The sequence below is a fragment of the Pan paniscus genome, chromosome 9, assembly GCF_029289425.2.
Source record: "Pan paniscus chromosome 9, NHGRI_mPanPan1-v2.0_pri, whole genome shotgun sequence".
Classification (NCBI taxonomy): domain Eukaryota; kingdom Metazoa; phylum Chordata; class Mammalia; order Primates; family Hominidae; genus Pan; species Pan paniscus.
The window spans coordinates 118,469,310-118,486,443 of record NC_073258.2 but is presented as its reverse complement, the minus strand read 5'-3'; the positions used below and the strand labels follow the sequence as shown (position 1 = coordinate 118,486,443).

The following is a 17,134-nucleotide window of genomic DNA, read 5'->3' as shown; positions in this document are numbered from 1 at the left end:
CCCAGGGTCACATATGGCCTGGTGCTATTGTTTAACCCCCTTTCCTGTTCCCCCTCTCCTTTACAAGCTCCTGGAAGGTGGAGCCATTCTCCTTGTCTTTGATGCCTCCCACCATACCTGGATACTGTGGTGCAGTGCGTGGCTGGTGCTTGGTAAATATCTCCTGAGGCAATGAATGTCTTCTCTGGTCCCTGGATCAGAAATGACTGGGGAAGGAGGACACTGAAGGGTGCAGGAGTCAGCCGAGAGGAAGTAGGGTTTGGAGAGGGCTTGGAATTCTGCAGAGCTGCAGGGTGGAGCTGTGCCCTTCCGTCCCTACAGTAACCTTAGGCACCCTCGACCCCTCAGGGAGAGTGAACAGTCCCTATCTCGCATATTATAACATCCTCACGGGGAATCAAGAACTGCCCCATTCCATTCCACCCTCTTGGCAGCTCTGGGAGGCAGCTAAGATGGTGCAATCACATCCTGCCCTTTTGTAAAGGAGGCTTAGGAGGGCTAAGTGGCTTGCCTGAGGTCACACAGCAGGTGAGGGGTGAGCACCCAGAGGGGAGGTAGTTCTGTCAGACTTCAAGGCAGGGGTCTGGGGCTCCTCTGGGAGCTTGCTAGGGCTCTGTCACTGCTCTGAAGATTCAAATGAGTCTGAGAAGGTGGGGAAACCCCTGCTGTAGAGGCCGCACCAGACTCTATGAGGCCAGAGTTAGGACGCCAGGCTCCTACTACTCCCCCTTCTGTCCCTGGAGTTCTGAACACACCCATTGCTTCTGTGGCCACTTACCTGCTGCCCATGTGCCCAGTCTTCAGCGTGGCACATAGCAGAGATTTGAGGTGTTTGCTGGTCTGTGCCTCAGTTTCCTCTTTATGTATTTGCTTACTCCCTTCTCTTGGCAGGCAGGGCGAGGCTAAATTAATGCTTATTTAAGGGTTTCTGCATTCTGGGCTGACAGGTGCCTTGTGATGGTAAAATATGAACCCAATGTAAGTGCAAAATGCTATTGTTTTACACCTGAGGGTGATGTTTCATGATGGCAATGCACTGTCAGAGCCATACGAAGAAATGAATGGTGTGTCTAATCCTTCCCTGCTCCCCCAGGCTCAGAAGACAGAAGCTCACATCCCAGGGTGGGAGAAATATGAGGCTCCTTGCCTTTTGCTATAAATCTGCCTTTTCATCAGCCCTGACAGGTGGCTGGACAATCCCGGTCAATTCATCAATTAAATCTACCCATTTGTAGTTGCTGGGAACCTTGTGTCCTTGGCTTCAGCAAGATCCGAGGCCCGGAGTGCAGGAAGGCTGCTGTCATTGTGGCTGATGCTCCTGGAGGGAGCAGAGGGGGCCTGGGGAAGTGGCCATCTCAGGAGGCAGGGAGAGTGGAATGGATTTCCATCCAGGAGAGAAGGAGAGTGGGAATGTGTGTTTGGAATGCAGTTGGGGTGGAGGAATGGTTGGGAAAAGTACCCAGCCTGAAAAACCATATTCTGTGGTTTTATTTGTCTTCCATGGGGTTTCTGCAGTAGAGCAGGAGGTGCATCCCCCAGCTCTGAGGCGAGGCAAAGCTGGGTTCTAGCCCCAGCTCTGGCATTTGCACATTGTATCACTTTGGGGAAGTTAGTGAACTTCTCAGAGTCCTAATTTCCTTATCAGTAAAATGGAAATAATAATAATAACACCCCCGAGGGAGTTATGAAGATTAAATATAATATCTGTATAATATAAATACAGTATCTAGAATGGATCTGGCACAGAGCCTGGCCTGTAGTTAACAATGAAGTCAGTGGTGGCTATTACTATTGCTGGAGTGGTGGCTATTGCTATTACTATTATCATTACAGAGGGCTACATCATACTTAGCCTTGAGAACTTACTTACCTTCTCCCATGAATCAATTCCTGAATTCCTCCTTGTCGGGGATTCTCTCGGCTTCCTAAGTCCATTTACAGGCACGATGTAGAGTCTTTCTGTACTGTGATGGATTTTGGCTCCCAAATCCATGAAGCTGCCAAGGTGAGAGTGCCTGATTAACTAGGTTTCTCAGGAGGCACCCAGGACCCCGGAGCAATGTCCCTGTTCCCAAAAGCAAAGTGTTGTCTGAAATGCCCAGAATCCAACAGAAACCGCTCCCAGGAAGGAGTGTGTGTGTCGTGTATGTGCATGTATGTGTGTGTGCACCTGTGTGTTCTTGGCCAGCTGAAAATGGAAGTTGGTGGCCAGGTTGTGTCTGAGGAAGGTGAAGGTCCCTCTTTATTATTGCAGTGGTTACACTGTGGTCATACATCACAGAATGGTTAAGACAGTGACTGTAGGGCCAGATTGCCAAAGTCTGAGTCCCAGTGCCCTCACTTACTGGTTTTGTGGTCTTGGGTAAGTTGCGTTGATCTCTCGGTGCCTTAGTATCCTCATCTGTACACTGGGATACTAATAGTACCTGTCTCTTAGTGTTGTCTCTTAGTGTTATATTAAAAGAAGTCATATAAGTAAAGTCCCTAACAACAGTGCCTGGCACATTGAAGATGCTTAACAAATATTTGCTGCATGGATGTCAGTAAGGAAGGCTTTCAGAAAGTGAGAAGAGTCTTGGAAGTGGGACCTGCTAAGTGTATATTCTAAGAGAAACCTCCCGAGCCTCAGTTTGCTGCCTGGTGAAATGGCATGATTTCATGTTCTTGGGGAACACTACAGCCACAGCAAGTTGGGCATGCTTCCAGAGCTTCTGAGGGTCCCGTGCAGAGCAGACTTGCTCGGCCACCAACTTTATGACTGTCACGAGTAGGCAGCATGAGGAGGAGGATGGCGAGGCCATGTGGCTCCCCTCTCCAAGAAAGTGCCTTTAGCTGCTATGAGTGCAGTGCCTGGTGGGGACAGCAAATGCATTTGCTGCTAAGAGGATGCTCCTGACACCGCAGCAAGAAGCCCGCAAATGTGTTTTCCAGCACGTCTGCTAATGGCTCCATCACGGCTTTTTATGAGACGATGTGAATTGCTCTGACCAATGAGGCTTAATGGGCTTCCTCAACGAGCTGCCTGGTATATTCTCCCCAGAGGCTCGGTTCAGTTAAGCCAAGAATATTAATACGGCTGGATGTGGGCCCTCCCCCATCCTATAAAGTTGTGGAAATTGAGGTCAAGTTGGGTCCCCTGCAACGTTCTTTAAACAAGCAGCAGAGTGGTTTGTTTGTTTGCTCCTTGATCTTCCTGGTGGAGAGGGAGTGGCTTCCAGCTAGAGACCTGGGACCCTGCCGTCTCTTCCTCTGGGTTGGTGTCCACTTGCTAGGCAATGGATTTCTTAAAGGGGCAGGCTCCTCAAGAGGAAGGGGGACACCCCTTGATTCCAACATTCAGGGTTGCTGGGATAAGAGCAGGAAATATCTAGGCCTGATGCTGGGATAAGAGGAACAGATGGCCAGTCCTCCGAGTCAGGTGGCCCTGCCACTGCCAGCTGTAATCATAAGAACATTCTCCCACGTGGTTGAGGGTTGGAATGGCACCATGTCAGAGATTGAAGCAGTCTTTGCAGTCTTGCCCATCCACTCCCTCCATTTTCCAAGTGAAGGAGCAGACGATCCAAGTGAGGAAGGGAATTGCACAGTCACATGGTGTGAGGACTGGGTTTAGAAGCTGGGTCTTTTGCCCTAAGTCTAGATCTTATCCACCCACTCTTCTGCTGGTCCTCATTCAGTCCTCTGTGGCAACGCATTTCCCAAATCAGCTATCAAGGTCTCCTGCACTCTTCCATCTTCCATTCCAGGCGAGCATCCCAGCTCCTGTAGCCATTCATCTCAGAGCATGGTTTTGAGACCTTTTACAACTTTCATCTGTGGGATGATAGAAAGAGCACTATAATCCTCTTTAGGAGCAATGGGTTCACATTTTAGTTCTGTACCTTAGCTGTGTGATTCTGAACAAATTCCAAAAATCCTGGGATTTTCTTTTTTTCTCTTTTCTTTTTTTCTTTCTTTCTTTCTTTTTTTTTCCGAGACAGAGTCTTGCTCTGTTGCCCAGGCTGGAGTGCAGTGGCATGATCTCTGCTCACTGCAACCTCCGACTCCCAGGTTCAAGCGATTCTCCTGCCTCACCCTCTCGAGCAGCTGAAACTACAGACGCGTGTGCATGGCTAATTTTTGTATTTTTAGTAGAAACGGGGTTTCATCATGTTGGCCAGGCTGTTCATGAACTCCTGACCTCAGGTGATCCGCCCGCCTCGGCCTCCCAAAGTGTTGGAATTACAGGCATGAGCCGCCGCACCCGAAGGCTGTGGTTTTCTATAGATCAGGAACTGTCTCTGATTCACCTTTGCCAGTGCCTGGTATATAGTCAGTGCTCAATAAGTGCTTACTGAATGACTGATGCTTGAAGGTCAGGTGAATGAGTGCAGCCTGTCGCAAGCCTCCGTGGCTTATATGGGTATTGTTAGAGCCCATGCTAACCAAGTCTCTCCCCTTGCCTCTCCTGCAGCCTGCCCTGAAGATGTTGGCACCAGCCTCTACTTTGTAAATGACTCCTTGCAGCAGGTGACCTTTTCCAGCTCCGTGGGGGTGGTGGTGCCCTGCCCAGCCGCGGGCTCCCCCAGCGCGGCCCTTCGATGGTACCTGGCCACGGGGGACGACATCTACGACGTGCCGCACATCCGGCACGTCCACGCCAACGGGACGCTGCAGCTCTACCCCTTCTCCCCATCCGCCTTCAATAGCTTTATCCACGACAATGACTACTTCTGCACCGCGGAGAACGCTGCCGGCAAGATCCGGAGCCCCAACATCCGCGTCAAAGCAGGTAAGGGACAAGACACTGGCTGCCCCAGTGGCACAGGAGGAGGCTGCGCCGTCATTCTGAGGATATTCGGAGGGGCTTGCAAGAAGTCATTCACTCAAGAACAGTTTTGTTGTTCTCTTTTGAATCTTTGTTGTACCACTTGCTGTGTGTCCATAGGCATAAGAGACACCTTTCTTTCTCCTTTCTCTTTCTTTCTTTCTTTCTTTCTTTCTTTTCTTTCTTTTCTTTTCTTTCTTTCTTTTCTTTCTTTCTCTTTTCTTTCTTTCTGTCTTTCTTTCTTTCTTTCTTTCTCTCTCTCTCTCTCTCTCTCTCTCTCTCTGTCTCTCTCTCTCTCTCTCTCTGTCTCTGTCTCTCTCTCTCTCTCTCTCTCTCTCTCTCTCTCTCTCTCTCTCTCTCTCTCTCTTTTTGTTTTTTGAGACAGAGCCTCACTCTGTCGCCCAGACTGGAGTGCAGTGGTGAGAAGACACCTTCCTAAGCCTCAGTTTTCCCATCTGCAAAGTGGATGCAAGTACCTACCTCTGTATCCCTACAAGTGATGGTTAAATGAGATGGCGCTCATTTAAATGAGGTGCTCACTTCAGCCCCCTTGACTTATAGAAAACCCGCAGTGAGGTTTCCTTGAAGCCTTTTATTGAAAAATAATATATAAAGGAAAGTGCACACATTATAAGTATGTAGCTTGATGAAATTTTACAAACTTCAACTAACACTGAGATTGAGAAATACAACATCAGCACCTTAGAAGCGTTCCTCAAGCTTCTTTTGTGACACTATTCCCCTAAGAGCCACCACTATTCTGATTTCTAACAATGTAGATATTTTGCTTATTTATGAACTTTATACAAATGGTGTCCAACGGTGTATATTGTCTAGACCTTTTGCTCACCATTCTGCTTATGGGATTTACCCATGCTGCTGTGTGTGGTGGGAGGTTGGTTGTTCTCACTGCTGCCTAGTGTTCTATCATGCAACTAGACCACACTTTCTTTGTCCATTCTACTGCTGAGGGGATGTCTGAGGATGACATATCTCATGAGAAAAGGCATTTTGGTAAAATTCACGATGAAAGACTTTTAGCAGTGAAGGATTTTGGTCTTTGGAAGAGTAGGTGGAGGCAAGGAGGTAGGGTTTCTCAGGTGGTCTATTTTAAGAAAAAAGAAAGTCTTATTTCTCTGGATTAGGTCGGGAGGCCAAGGGGACAGCTAAGATCAGCCATTCTTCACTAGGACACCAGGGTACACTGGTGTCTCACAATCAATGGTAAGGTGGGTCTCAGATCATTATAAAGCACTGACGTTTTGGGAATGGTTTTCAACTTAGAAGAGCTTTTCAACTTAAAGACCCAGCCCACTGCAATGGTGCCAGGCCTAGGTCACACCATCTTTTCCAGGGACTGTGTTCGGCCAACCAGGGAGAGTGGTTCTGAGAAAGGCCTCCCAACCAGCATGTGGTGACAGACCCTCTCTGACTTCTTGGGGTCCTTTTCCCTTAGGTACACCTCTCATAAGAGCAAGGTTTAAAGTAGCTGGGAACGGGAGTGTGTAGGGGTGAGGTGGGGTGAGAGCTGTCCTTCATTCCATCGGTTGGTTTGGGGCTAGACCATGAGCTCTTAGAACACAGAGATATGCTCGGGGTTTCTCCCTGGGCTCCCCATGGACTCTTTTTAGGAGCAAGTGCTTTGCACGGCTCAACCCCTAATGCAGCACCAAGTGCTGGGCTGGGAGCCCTGAGGCCTGGGTTTGGAGCCCAGCTCTAGCCTCCATAGCATGGAGGATTGGGCTAAGGGGAAGGGACCATGTTTCCTGTCACCTCCCCCTCATTGGGTTAGGATGCAGTTTTCACAGTAAGTCTATACATGTGTTTTCACAAATGAAGAGATTAAAACAAAGAGAGTTAAGTCACTTGCCCAAGGGCACATAGCCAGTTAATCGCAGAGGTGCAGCTATCATGAAAAGTGACATTGCCAAAGTGCTTTCCTTGGGCTGGGCCTTTTATATGCTGCTCTTATGGTGATTTCCTTTCATAAATGAAGAAACTGGGGCTCCAGAAGGTTAACCAACCCTTGTCCAGGATCACACAGTGGGCCAGTGGAGGAGGCAGGGCCCGCTTGTTAGATGCCGTTAGCCATTAACCTCTGCTGACTCCCTGGGACATCACAGGTGGCGTGCACCCCAGCCCGCTCTTTCCACTCCACCACCTTGCCTCCCTCCAGGGTCCATTCCCCTTGTTCTCCTCTGTGCTCTCCCATATCTGGAGGCAGGGCTCTGCCCAAACCTTTGGAAGGGCTGGACCACAGATCCACAGAGCCACCAGTGCCTCTCCTCTCTTCTCTTTCTTCCACCTCAACCACATCTTCTCCTCATCACAGCCACAGCTTGGAGAAGGGGAAAGAATAAAGGCCGAGGGAGGGCCGGGAAGAGCCAGGCTGACTGGAAACACAGTCAATTAAGAGACTCTTGATGATGCCAGAGGGGCTGCAGGTGCACAGTCAGGGGGTGGGGATGGGCTGCCAGGGCCCTAAGTGTCACCCTGGCAACCATGGCAGGGAGAGGAGGAGGGCATGCTGCCCAGGTGCCTGCTGAGGGACAAGGTCGGGAGGCAGCAGGGCTCTGGATGTTCCAGCTTTGCTTGGCAGATAAGGGGGTGGAAGGATCAAGCGAGGCCTGGGAGAGGCCAAACAGAGGAGGACAAGGCAGAGGCAGAAGCCTTGGTCCCATTCCTAGGGCTGGGTCTGCCTGCCTGTAGGGCCAGACACATACAGCGGCTGCAGGTGGCAGTGCCCTAGAAGCCAGCTGAGGCAGGAGGTGGGCACGGTGGGGGAAGGGATGGTTCTGAAAGCAGGGGCAAGTCTGGGGGTCAGGGAGGGGTGCTGTAGAGGCTGCAGCCAGGGTCAGAAGCAGGAAGAAAGCAGCAAGAATGCTCTGTTTTGGAGAATCTTGGAGACTGTGTCCATGTCTCTAGGATTCTGTGTGTTCAGAGACAATCATAGTCCCAAACATTCTCTCCCTTTGTCCTTGTAAGCTCAGGATCTGAACTACATTTCCCAGGCTGCCTTTCATGTTGAAGGAGCCCAAAACTCAATTGTTAGAGCATGTGTCACAGGTTTTATTTGGGTGCATTATGGTCACTGTGTCCAAAATAATTGCCACCCTGGGTCCAGCAATAATGCAGGAAATCCGGTTTGGTTTTCTTAGGGGAATTCTAGCATATTTCCTTATTACCTGCACATCCCCTTGGTGAATATAACATTGCAGGGCTTAGTGCTGCCCTCAAGGCTCTTACAATCTAATATGACTTGCTAATACCGAAATGGGAAAGGTAGGAATTTGGATGGATGGTCTTGCAGAGGGAGGCCAGATATTTTTGAGGGAGAAAAGGCTGCCCAGTAGGATGGGGAGGAGGTTGATGGAGAAGGAGTTGCCCAGACAAGAACAAGATCATGGCAGGGGCTTCTAGGCTGGCTAAGCAGGAGGAGGGAAGGAAGAAGTGGGAAGGTGAGGCTGAAGGAGCAGAGGGAGTTGAGCTGACTCCCTGTTCCTTTCTGGGGACCCTCACCACATCCTTGTGACACTCTTCTCTTCCCCACTGCCAATCTCTCTGCAGTTTTCAGGGAACCCTACACCGTCCGGGTGGAGGATCAAAGGTCAATGCGTGGCAACGTGGCCGTCTTCAAGTGCCTCATCCCCTCTTCAGTGCAGGAATATGTTAGCGTTGTATCTTGGGAGAAAGACACAGTCTCCATCATCCCAGGTAAGAAGCGTCCCGGGGCTGCGGCAGACAGAGGTGCTCCCTCTGTGGGGACTGGATAAAGTAGAGATGCCTGAGCTGGTTGTTGAGCTCAATAAGATCTTGAGATTGGCTCTGGGGAGTGACTTGTTATTGTTCTGGTGATGTTTTGGCCAAAAAAAAAAAAGTCTTTGGTCTTGGTCTGGCACGTCTCTCTGTGGGGTGTTGAAGACTCACACACTGGTGGTCTTGACTGGGTCTGTGAGGGTCCCATCAGACACCGAGTGCAGTGGAAGCCCCATCCTTTCTGACTGCTGGGGCTTTGCTTGACCCAGCCCTGAGGGACGAGAGGCAAGGCTGGAAGCACCTTACCTGCGAAAGGTGGCAAGGGGAGGAGGGATGAGAGGCGGGTTTGTGGTCTGTGTTCCTGCGTCGTGTGACTAAAACAGTGAGCACTGCCTCCTTGGAGGACCTGACTTCAGGAAGCATGTGTATGGGGACTTTCCTTCTTTCCTTCTTGAATGAGTTGGCTAAAGACTCCATTGGAATTCTAGCTGGCCTTGCATTGAGGCTGATGTTGGGAAATTGGGTTCATACCATGTTGTGGGTTCATCTCATTACAGCTGCCGTGATTGCGAGTCCCTCATTATTGGCTCCTTTTACCTCTCTGGGGTTGTGTCTGCCACAGGAAAACAGGTATAGAAGCCCCAAGAGAGGACCTCGGGTCCTTAAAATACCTCTAGGCCTCCATGTACAAAACTGTGGGATTTTTCCACCACCCATTTCTTCATCTCCGCACATTGCAGGGGTTCTGCTGCGTTTTCTTCCTTTCTCTACCAAGGACCTTTGTTTCCCTTGCTGTAAATTGGAGCAACTTGACCAGGTGATCTCTGAATGCCCTTTCAGCATTAAGGTCTCATAACTGATTGTTTGAAATGATTCTTGTTCCTCAAGGTTGATGATTTAGTTGGGGAAGATAAGACTTCTATTCATGGAACCTTTAAAGCAGGGGTTCTTAAGCCTGCTACCCATTTAAATCCCCGAGGAGCTCCTTTAGAAACACCAATGCTTAGCCCCAAATCAACTGAATTAGACTCTCCCAGGAGTAGAGCCTGGGCATCAGCCTTTTCAATGCTCGCTAGGTGGTTCTGATGTGTACCTAGGACAAGAACCATGCTCTGGCGTGTTGACAGCTAATGCGGCAGGAGACTTTCTTTGAGACATTAATTTGCCTTTTACGCTCAGTACTTTTTCCTTCTCTCAGTTCCAAGCAGATGGCCAGGCCATTATATCTCCTGACTTCAGAGCTTGTAGCAGGATGGGAATTCGAAGCTCCTGGAAGACAGCTGCTCCTCCTGTCTTTTGTAAAACCATAGGCTAATAGCAAAGGTTAGGAAGGGTGTTTTGTCTGGGGAGGAGAGCCTCTGAGGGCAAGGAACAAAGAGGAGATGAAAGGATGCCAGGGATGAGGATGGTACTGAAGGCTGCTCCATGGATGCAGCCAGAAGAAGCGGTTGGACCCCGCAGGGGTGGCTGTGTGGGGTCCTGCAGGGTCTGAGACTGAGGCCAGGGTTCTTGGGTTCAAATGAGTCGTGAGGTGCACAGCCCAAGAGCCAAAGCAATCATTCAGGCAGGGACCATGGGCTGGTGAGGAGCAGAGGTACCTCGGACCTTGGCATACCCTGGGAGAAGCCCCAATAATGTTGGGGACAATCTCCTCCCTATCTAGCAGAGTCAGATTTAAGGTGATTTAAAGAACATAAAGAAATGTGGTATTTCTTATATATTTAAGTTTATAGACTAAGCATTACATCCATTAAATAATGATAATTATTGCATTAAAATTTGGGGAGTGCTTACTATATCCCAGGTACAGGGCTCAGAAACTTCCATACAGGATCTCTTTTTATCATCACAAAAAGTCTGTAAATGTGTTTTCCACTCTCCACTTTACAGAAGAGGAAACTGAGGCTCAAAGAAGTGAAGTACCTTCTGAATCACACTGAGCAGAGGGTGGGGCTGGAACCAGAGTCTGTTTTTTCAACCTGTGTGCTTAACCCCACACAGACGTGCCTCACCTACCATATAAATGTATCCAATAAAGTGTTACTCTGGCTACAGTGGAGGCTTTAAATGTGTACTGTAGGCAGTGAGGCCTTTGGCTTTAGGAAGGGGGACAAATTGATGTAGGGATGGCTTCATGGAACCAAGTGCAGTGTGGTGATTAAGAGCCTAGAATCTGGGACCAGACTACCTGCATTTAAGACTCACTCCATTGCTTACTAGCTGGGTGAGTCATTTACCCCCTCCGTTTCCCCACCTGTAAAACGGACTCATAGGGTTCGAGTAAGAATGAAATGAATCAATATATGAACAATGTCTAGAACACTGCCCGACACTTGCTGAGCACAGGTTATAGCGATTATTAGGTGGAAGAGAGCATTTGCGCTTGCAGTTTGCTGCAGTGGTGTGTGTTTCTGGTATGGAATGGTGTCTGTGTTCCCCACACGACTGCAGTTCCCACAGGCCGGAACTGGATTGTTCTCATCCACACATCTCCACTTTCTGCACTCAGGGTAAATAAAAGCTCACTAAATGATCAGTGAGTATATGAAAGGATGGCTGGAAGAATTCTAGAGGAATCTGGGGAATGGCATGGACAGAGACATGGAATAAGACAGCAGGCTGGGCATGGGATGGGGAGAAGACCAGATCAGATAGGAGAGAAGGAAGGTTAACTGGTTCCTGTGCTTAGGAGCTGGAGGCAGGGAGCTTCCCCCAGGCGGCCCCTGTAGTTGGTGCTTCAGGGCTATCTTTGATGTCAAGACTGGGCTGGTGGCCCCATAGGGCATAATTATCAGGAAAGTGGCCTTGATGCTAATCTGCAGGGCTGTGTTAAACTTCGGTTTTGCAGAACCCCTTTCTTTAGTTTGGCATTGGAGAATTTTCCTCTCCTGCCCAGCCCTCCAGCCCCATCTATAATCATTCTAGATCATTCTACAGCTACATGTTAGATCCAGGGCCAGTCTTCTCCAAGTGCAGAAATCCAACTAGCATGATCATGGAGGACTCCATGAGAGCCAGAGAGAGTGGAGTTTTGTCTTGTCCAGGCTCTGTAGGTCCAGGACCAGAACTCAGGCCCATATGCCACATGCTTTAATTTTGGCAAATGAAAGTAGTTTGATTTTTTATAAAAATAGGATTTTTTTTCCACTAACCATATTCACACTATGCCCAGTGTGTGTGCTCTGTGTGTGTGTGTGTGTGTGTGTGTGTGTGTGTGCATTTTGAGGTGAGGAGGCTGGATGGCACTTCTCATGGTAGGGGAAGATTACATGGAAAGTTGCCCTGAAGGTTAATGGAGGATGGAAGAGCCAGGGATACTTCCCTCTGACACTTCAGGATCAGCTTCTGGAGCCAGAGGAACTGTGTTGACTTTGATTTCTGGATCTGCAGGGCTGGGCTCAGCTTCACAAACCACAAGTCCAGCAGGAGCTGGAACACAGAAGGAGCAGGGAGACTGGTGTGGGCCCATCAGAGCCCCAGGAGGCATCCCCTTGGGGATGCAGGTGCCCTGGGAGGAGGGGGCCCTCATGTGGGTGCAGCCCCTGTGGATGGGAGCTGGCTCCCCCACGCCTCTTTCTGAAGGAGTCTGGGAAGAATTGAAGGCTTGGGACCAAAAACAATCTCCATGAATTGGGTGCTTACTCACAGGTTAGCCTTCCCGGCTATCCCTGGCTATCCTGAAGCTGGCAAAGGAAACTCTCACCAGCTTTTTGGCTGTGCTTTGCCCAGGGCAGGGAGAGTCTGGAAAAACAGCCCAAAGTGCTACCCTTCAGCCACCTACTATACCCGCCTCCACTCCCTCAAGTGGGTCATCTTTCCATCCGCTGTTTAAAGATGTGTGTAAAGCATAGAGCCTCTCACTTTGTATCTGGCAGACTCCCACCCTTGCTTCTCTCTCCAGGGAACTGATCCTGGTGTGAACTGGCTCTCCAAGGGTGGCAGGGTTGGGGTAAGAGGGCCAAAGGCTGTGCGCAAACATAAATTAAAATTAACGCCTCCAGTGAAGCTGAGATGTGGTTTAATTTCCCATCTGCATGATCACCATTACAATACATGTTATTGGATATAAAGATAAATCCGGCCCCGTTCCTAATAGCTTTTAATTTCCACCAGACCTGATTATATCAATGTGGGCCCCTTGTGGGAGTCTCCCAGCATGCTCTTCCCCAGCATCCTGACTGGCTATCTTGGCCCCAGCGGGGAGTTTGGGACACTGCTCAGATGCAGGCCAGATGTGTCTGCTGCTGCTCAGGAAGACAAGCCTGCATCAGCTCCTTTGTCCATGCAAATGGGGATACTGAGTTGTCACCGTGCCTTGCCAGGCTGAAAGTGCGCTGAGGACACTGTTTATTGTGGGTAGGGAGACATGGGCAAGGACGCCTCTGGCCAGAGGGGTCCTGTGACATGAGAAAAGGTCTCTTAGTGTCATATAAGGATTCCTATCAGGCAGTGCTTCCTCCCTGCAGCCCACCTTTGGCCAAGAGAGCAAAGTAAACTACCAGCCTCCCTAGAATAATGAACTCCAGAGTTCCAGGGTGCCAAATGGGTTTTCATCGCTCTCATTCAATTCAGCGATCTCTTCTGCCTGGGGTACAGTGGCCCCCTCCTCTCTCTGTTGACACCCTGCCCCTCTTTTGTCCCTTACACTTCGTCCACATGCCCTCTTCCACGAGGCCAGACATAGGCCTGCCGGGCAGACAGTACTACCCTGGTTTCATTCCTGGAGCCCTGCCTTCATTCTGTCTTGCGTCCTAGTCCGTTATTTCTATCTGTCTGCCGCAGGAGGGTGTACAACTGTATCTTTCATCTTTTTATCCCCAGAACCAGCATAGGACTGTCACAGAGGAATAATAATAATAATAACAAGATTAATGATAATACCTATGCTGTATGGAGACCTCTTTTGGGTTAGGCATTTTATATATATTATCTCTAATCCCCACAATAACCCTTTAAGAGAGATAATGTTTTTATGTTCTGTTTTTGTTTTTATTTTCTCATTTTATAAATGAGGATGTTGAGGCCCAGAGCAGTTAAGCACGTTACCCAAGGCCACACAGCTAATAAGAGATGTGGCCCGGATGTGAACCGGTCTTCCGGTTCCTCTACTTCCCGCCGCCTCTCTGGAGCAGACTGGGAATCATTAGGAATCGGGTGTCCTTAGGTTTCCACATAGGAGGAGGGCCCATCTCTGTCTCCTGCACTTGCCTGGGAACAGAAATCTGCCACCAACCCTTGTGCTGACCTCTGGCTGTGTGTGCAGTGACCAGAGGCTTGGGCTCCTCTGAAGGGCAACAGATCTCCAGCTTAAAGACCAGTGAACAAAACAGCCATCCTAACAAGAAGGCTTTGTTGGGCGCTGGCTCTGTTTTTGGCCCCATGGGAGACACAAAGACTGTCCTAAACTGGGAATTTAGGATTCAGCTCATGTTGTCGGCTCTGATGGACGGGGATGGATAATCTCAATACAACAAACAAATGTGATCTTGGTTTGGCTTTGGAATGCAAATTCAATTTATTAATTACATTTCGTTCAGGCTGACATGAAGGTCACTTCTTTGGCTCCCACGAATCTACACCAACTCGAATGGGAGATGGGCACAGAGAGGGGAGGTGGTGCCGGTGCTGGAAACCAGTTTGGGCCACATGTAGGCTATGAACATGTGGAATCACAGACTGTGAGAGCTGGAGAGTGCCCTGGAGACTGTGTCATTCAGCCTCTGCATTTATGGATAAAGAAACCGAGGCCTAGACCAATGCTGTCTCCTGCCATCTTCTCTCCTCTCCTGCTCACTCTCAGGGCACATGATTTTAACTACTCATGGGGCACCTTTGTATTTCACTACAGATACCAGTTATTTTTCCTCCTTTGTCTGTCTGAAGCCTACGCATCTTTCAAAGTCTGGTTCAAATACTACTTTTTCCATGATGTCTTTCCTCGATTTCTGCTAAGAATGGATTTAAAAGTCACCCAGATTAACCCACTCCAAGGGGCTCCTTTTCTGAACTCCCTCCAAATTTTATCAGTTCCTTGCTCAAGACACTAATCGTACTTTGTCCTGTAATTTTTTTTTTTAGGTCTGTGTTATCCCCATTACAGGAATGTATAATCATCAGGGGCAGGATTCATATTTTATTCAGACCTCTCTTCTCTCCAGTGATTAATGGTGATGACAAAATGACAGTCTCTCCCCTACTGAACCGTCCTGTGGAATGGAGGACACTGGGAGACCTGCCTAAGGTCCTGTGGCAAATCGGCGGCATTACCAGTGTCTAATCTTGGTGGTCCTTCACCTCCATAATGCCGAGTTGCTTCTGTGCATTCCTCTTGTGATTCTCTGCTGTTCAGATGTAGAACTGGGGACCTAAGCTCTTAACTACTTATGAGTCTGGAGAAAAGTGGCTGGGATTGTCACCCTGCACTAGTGGGAAATAGATGATAGATCCGAGGCAATTCAACAAAAGGAGCTTGGACCCCTGCTGGGTACCAGGCACAGTGCCAGGCCTTGCAGAGGAGTCCAGGTTGGCCATGATCTGTTCCTTTCCTGGCTTCTGTCTTGGGACTATAGTGTCTTCCCACAAAGAGGAGGATACCACAGGACCACTCTTTCTGCTGATGGCCGCACAGTAAGGCATGCTGAAGGAGACGGGCCCTCAAGTCAGGCCCTGGAGTCTGTGACCAGGTCAAAAGGGCAGAGAGAGCACTTTGGGTGGAGGTGACAGTGCAGGCACAGGCAAATGGGGCAATGAAAGGGTGGGGTGATCTGGGAATGTAGCTGGAGGGTAAGAAGAAGTGGTGAGAGACCTGAGAGGTCACTGGGCCATTTAACTCATGAAGGTACTGCCTAGATCTAGGGAAGAAGAATAAGGGACAACATGATAAGAATGACTAATATTTATTGAGCACTTACTAAGTTGCCAGGCTCTGTTCTAAGCGTTTGACATATTTAGCTTGTTTCACCTTCTCAGCAATCTGAAGACAACGGGACTTTTATTCCCCCATTTTACAGATGGGCAAACTGAGGCACAAAGACGCTAAGTAAATTGCTTAAAGTTAGTAGGTGGTGGAGCCACAACTTAAACTTATGCATTCAGACTCCATCATCTGTGCTCCTAAGTGCTGCACTATATTATCTCCCAAAGAATTAACATACTATATATATATTATATATATATATATTTTTTTTTTTTTTTGAGATGGAATCTTGCTCTGTCACCCAGGTGATCTTGGTTCACTGCAACCTCCACCCCCCAAGTCCAAATGATTCTCTTGTCTCAGCCTCCTGACTATCTGGGATTACAGGCGCACACCACCACGCCTGGCTAATTTTTGTATTTTTAGTAGAGACGGGGTTTCACCATATTTTAAAACTCCTGCAAATCAACAAGAAAAAGATAATCCACAGAAAGTTGGGTAACAGTTACGAGCAAACAATTCACAGAAGATATAGTGGGATGTGGTGGAAAGAAGACAGGCTGTGGAGTCTGCTAGTCTTAATTGGTGACCTTGAGCAAGTTACTTCCAAAGCTTCAGTTTAATCATCTATAAAATGGGAATGATAAAACCTATTGCACATAGAATCCTTGAAATAAAAATTGGGCCTCTGAGGAGACTCAGATTCTTAGATGGGAAACGAGTCACCTAAATGCATCAGAGAAATTTTCCATCTAGCTTCATGCAGTTGTCCAACCTTAGACCTCATCTCCCTCACCCTATCTTCTCCATCATCTGGCATCATCACTCACCACCTGTGCTCCCCTTTCTGGGTGCCGGGCTAGAGGTGGTAAGCTAGGGGCTGCAGCCACCCAAAGGGGTGGTGGTCCTGGAGTCACAGATGGAGAGCGAATCCACCTAACTATGATCTTGAGAAAGCTACAAAGGACTGTGCAAGATGGATCACCACCATCATGTTTTTATCTCAAATATTCCATGATAATAACTGAATAGAATGACAGAAACAAAGTGCCTAGGATGTAGTATTAATCTCTAGATTCACTAGTACCTTGCAGGGTACCTGATAAACATTTTCTGTTGAGGGAAGGAATGGAGGTGCGGTTTTGTACCAACATAGTAAATATCAACTCCACATACTGCGGGTTGTCTAATTTGCTCCAAGTGCTTAAGCCCTGGTTCAATAAAAACTATTGTCTCTCAAACGATACAGTTTATAAAGTGCTTTCAGATGATGTCACTGGCTCCTCAAAATAGCCCCCATTACCTTGCCTATTTTATAGGTGAGGACACAGAGGCAGTGTGGCTTAGTGACTTGTGCAGGCAGAAGAGGAGTGAGAGGGGAGACAATAGACATGTATGAGTCCATAAGTGTATGTAGGGTCCCGCGGCAGGCACCTGCATGTCATCTCATTTAATCATGCTTGGAACCCTCGGAGGGAAACATGCTACCCCCATTCTTAGATGTAACGAAAATGAGATTCAGAGAGGCTGAGCGATTTGCTCCAGGTCACACAGATTCCAAGTGGCAAGGCTTGGGCATGGACCAGAGCTTCTGTCCCCAAAGTCCAACCTTCTTCCTTGTAACAGTGACTCCAGGCAGAGCGCTCTCCTAGGAA

General features: G+C 48.6%; 1 protein-coding gene across 3 annotated transcripts in view; it reads left to right on the top strand.

Annotated features, from left to right (window-relative positions):
- DSCAML1 (DS cell adhesion molecule like 1) overlaps positions 1-17,134 on the top strand; it is a 369,345-nt gene that overhangs the window by 12,836 nt on the left and 339,375 nt on the right. For all 3 annotated transcript variants that reach the window (XM_034933797.4, XM_034933798.4, XM_057299257.2), the window contains exons 2-3: positions 4,454-4,771; positions 8,375-8,521. In XM_034933797.4, coding sequence (XP_034789688.1) covers positions 4,454-4,771; positions 8,375-8,521 — 465 coding nt within the window. The remainder of the gene's footprint in view (positions 1-4,453; positions 4,772-8,374; positions 8,522-17,134) is intronic.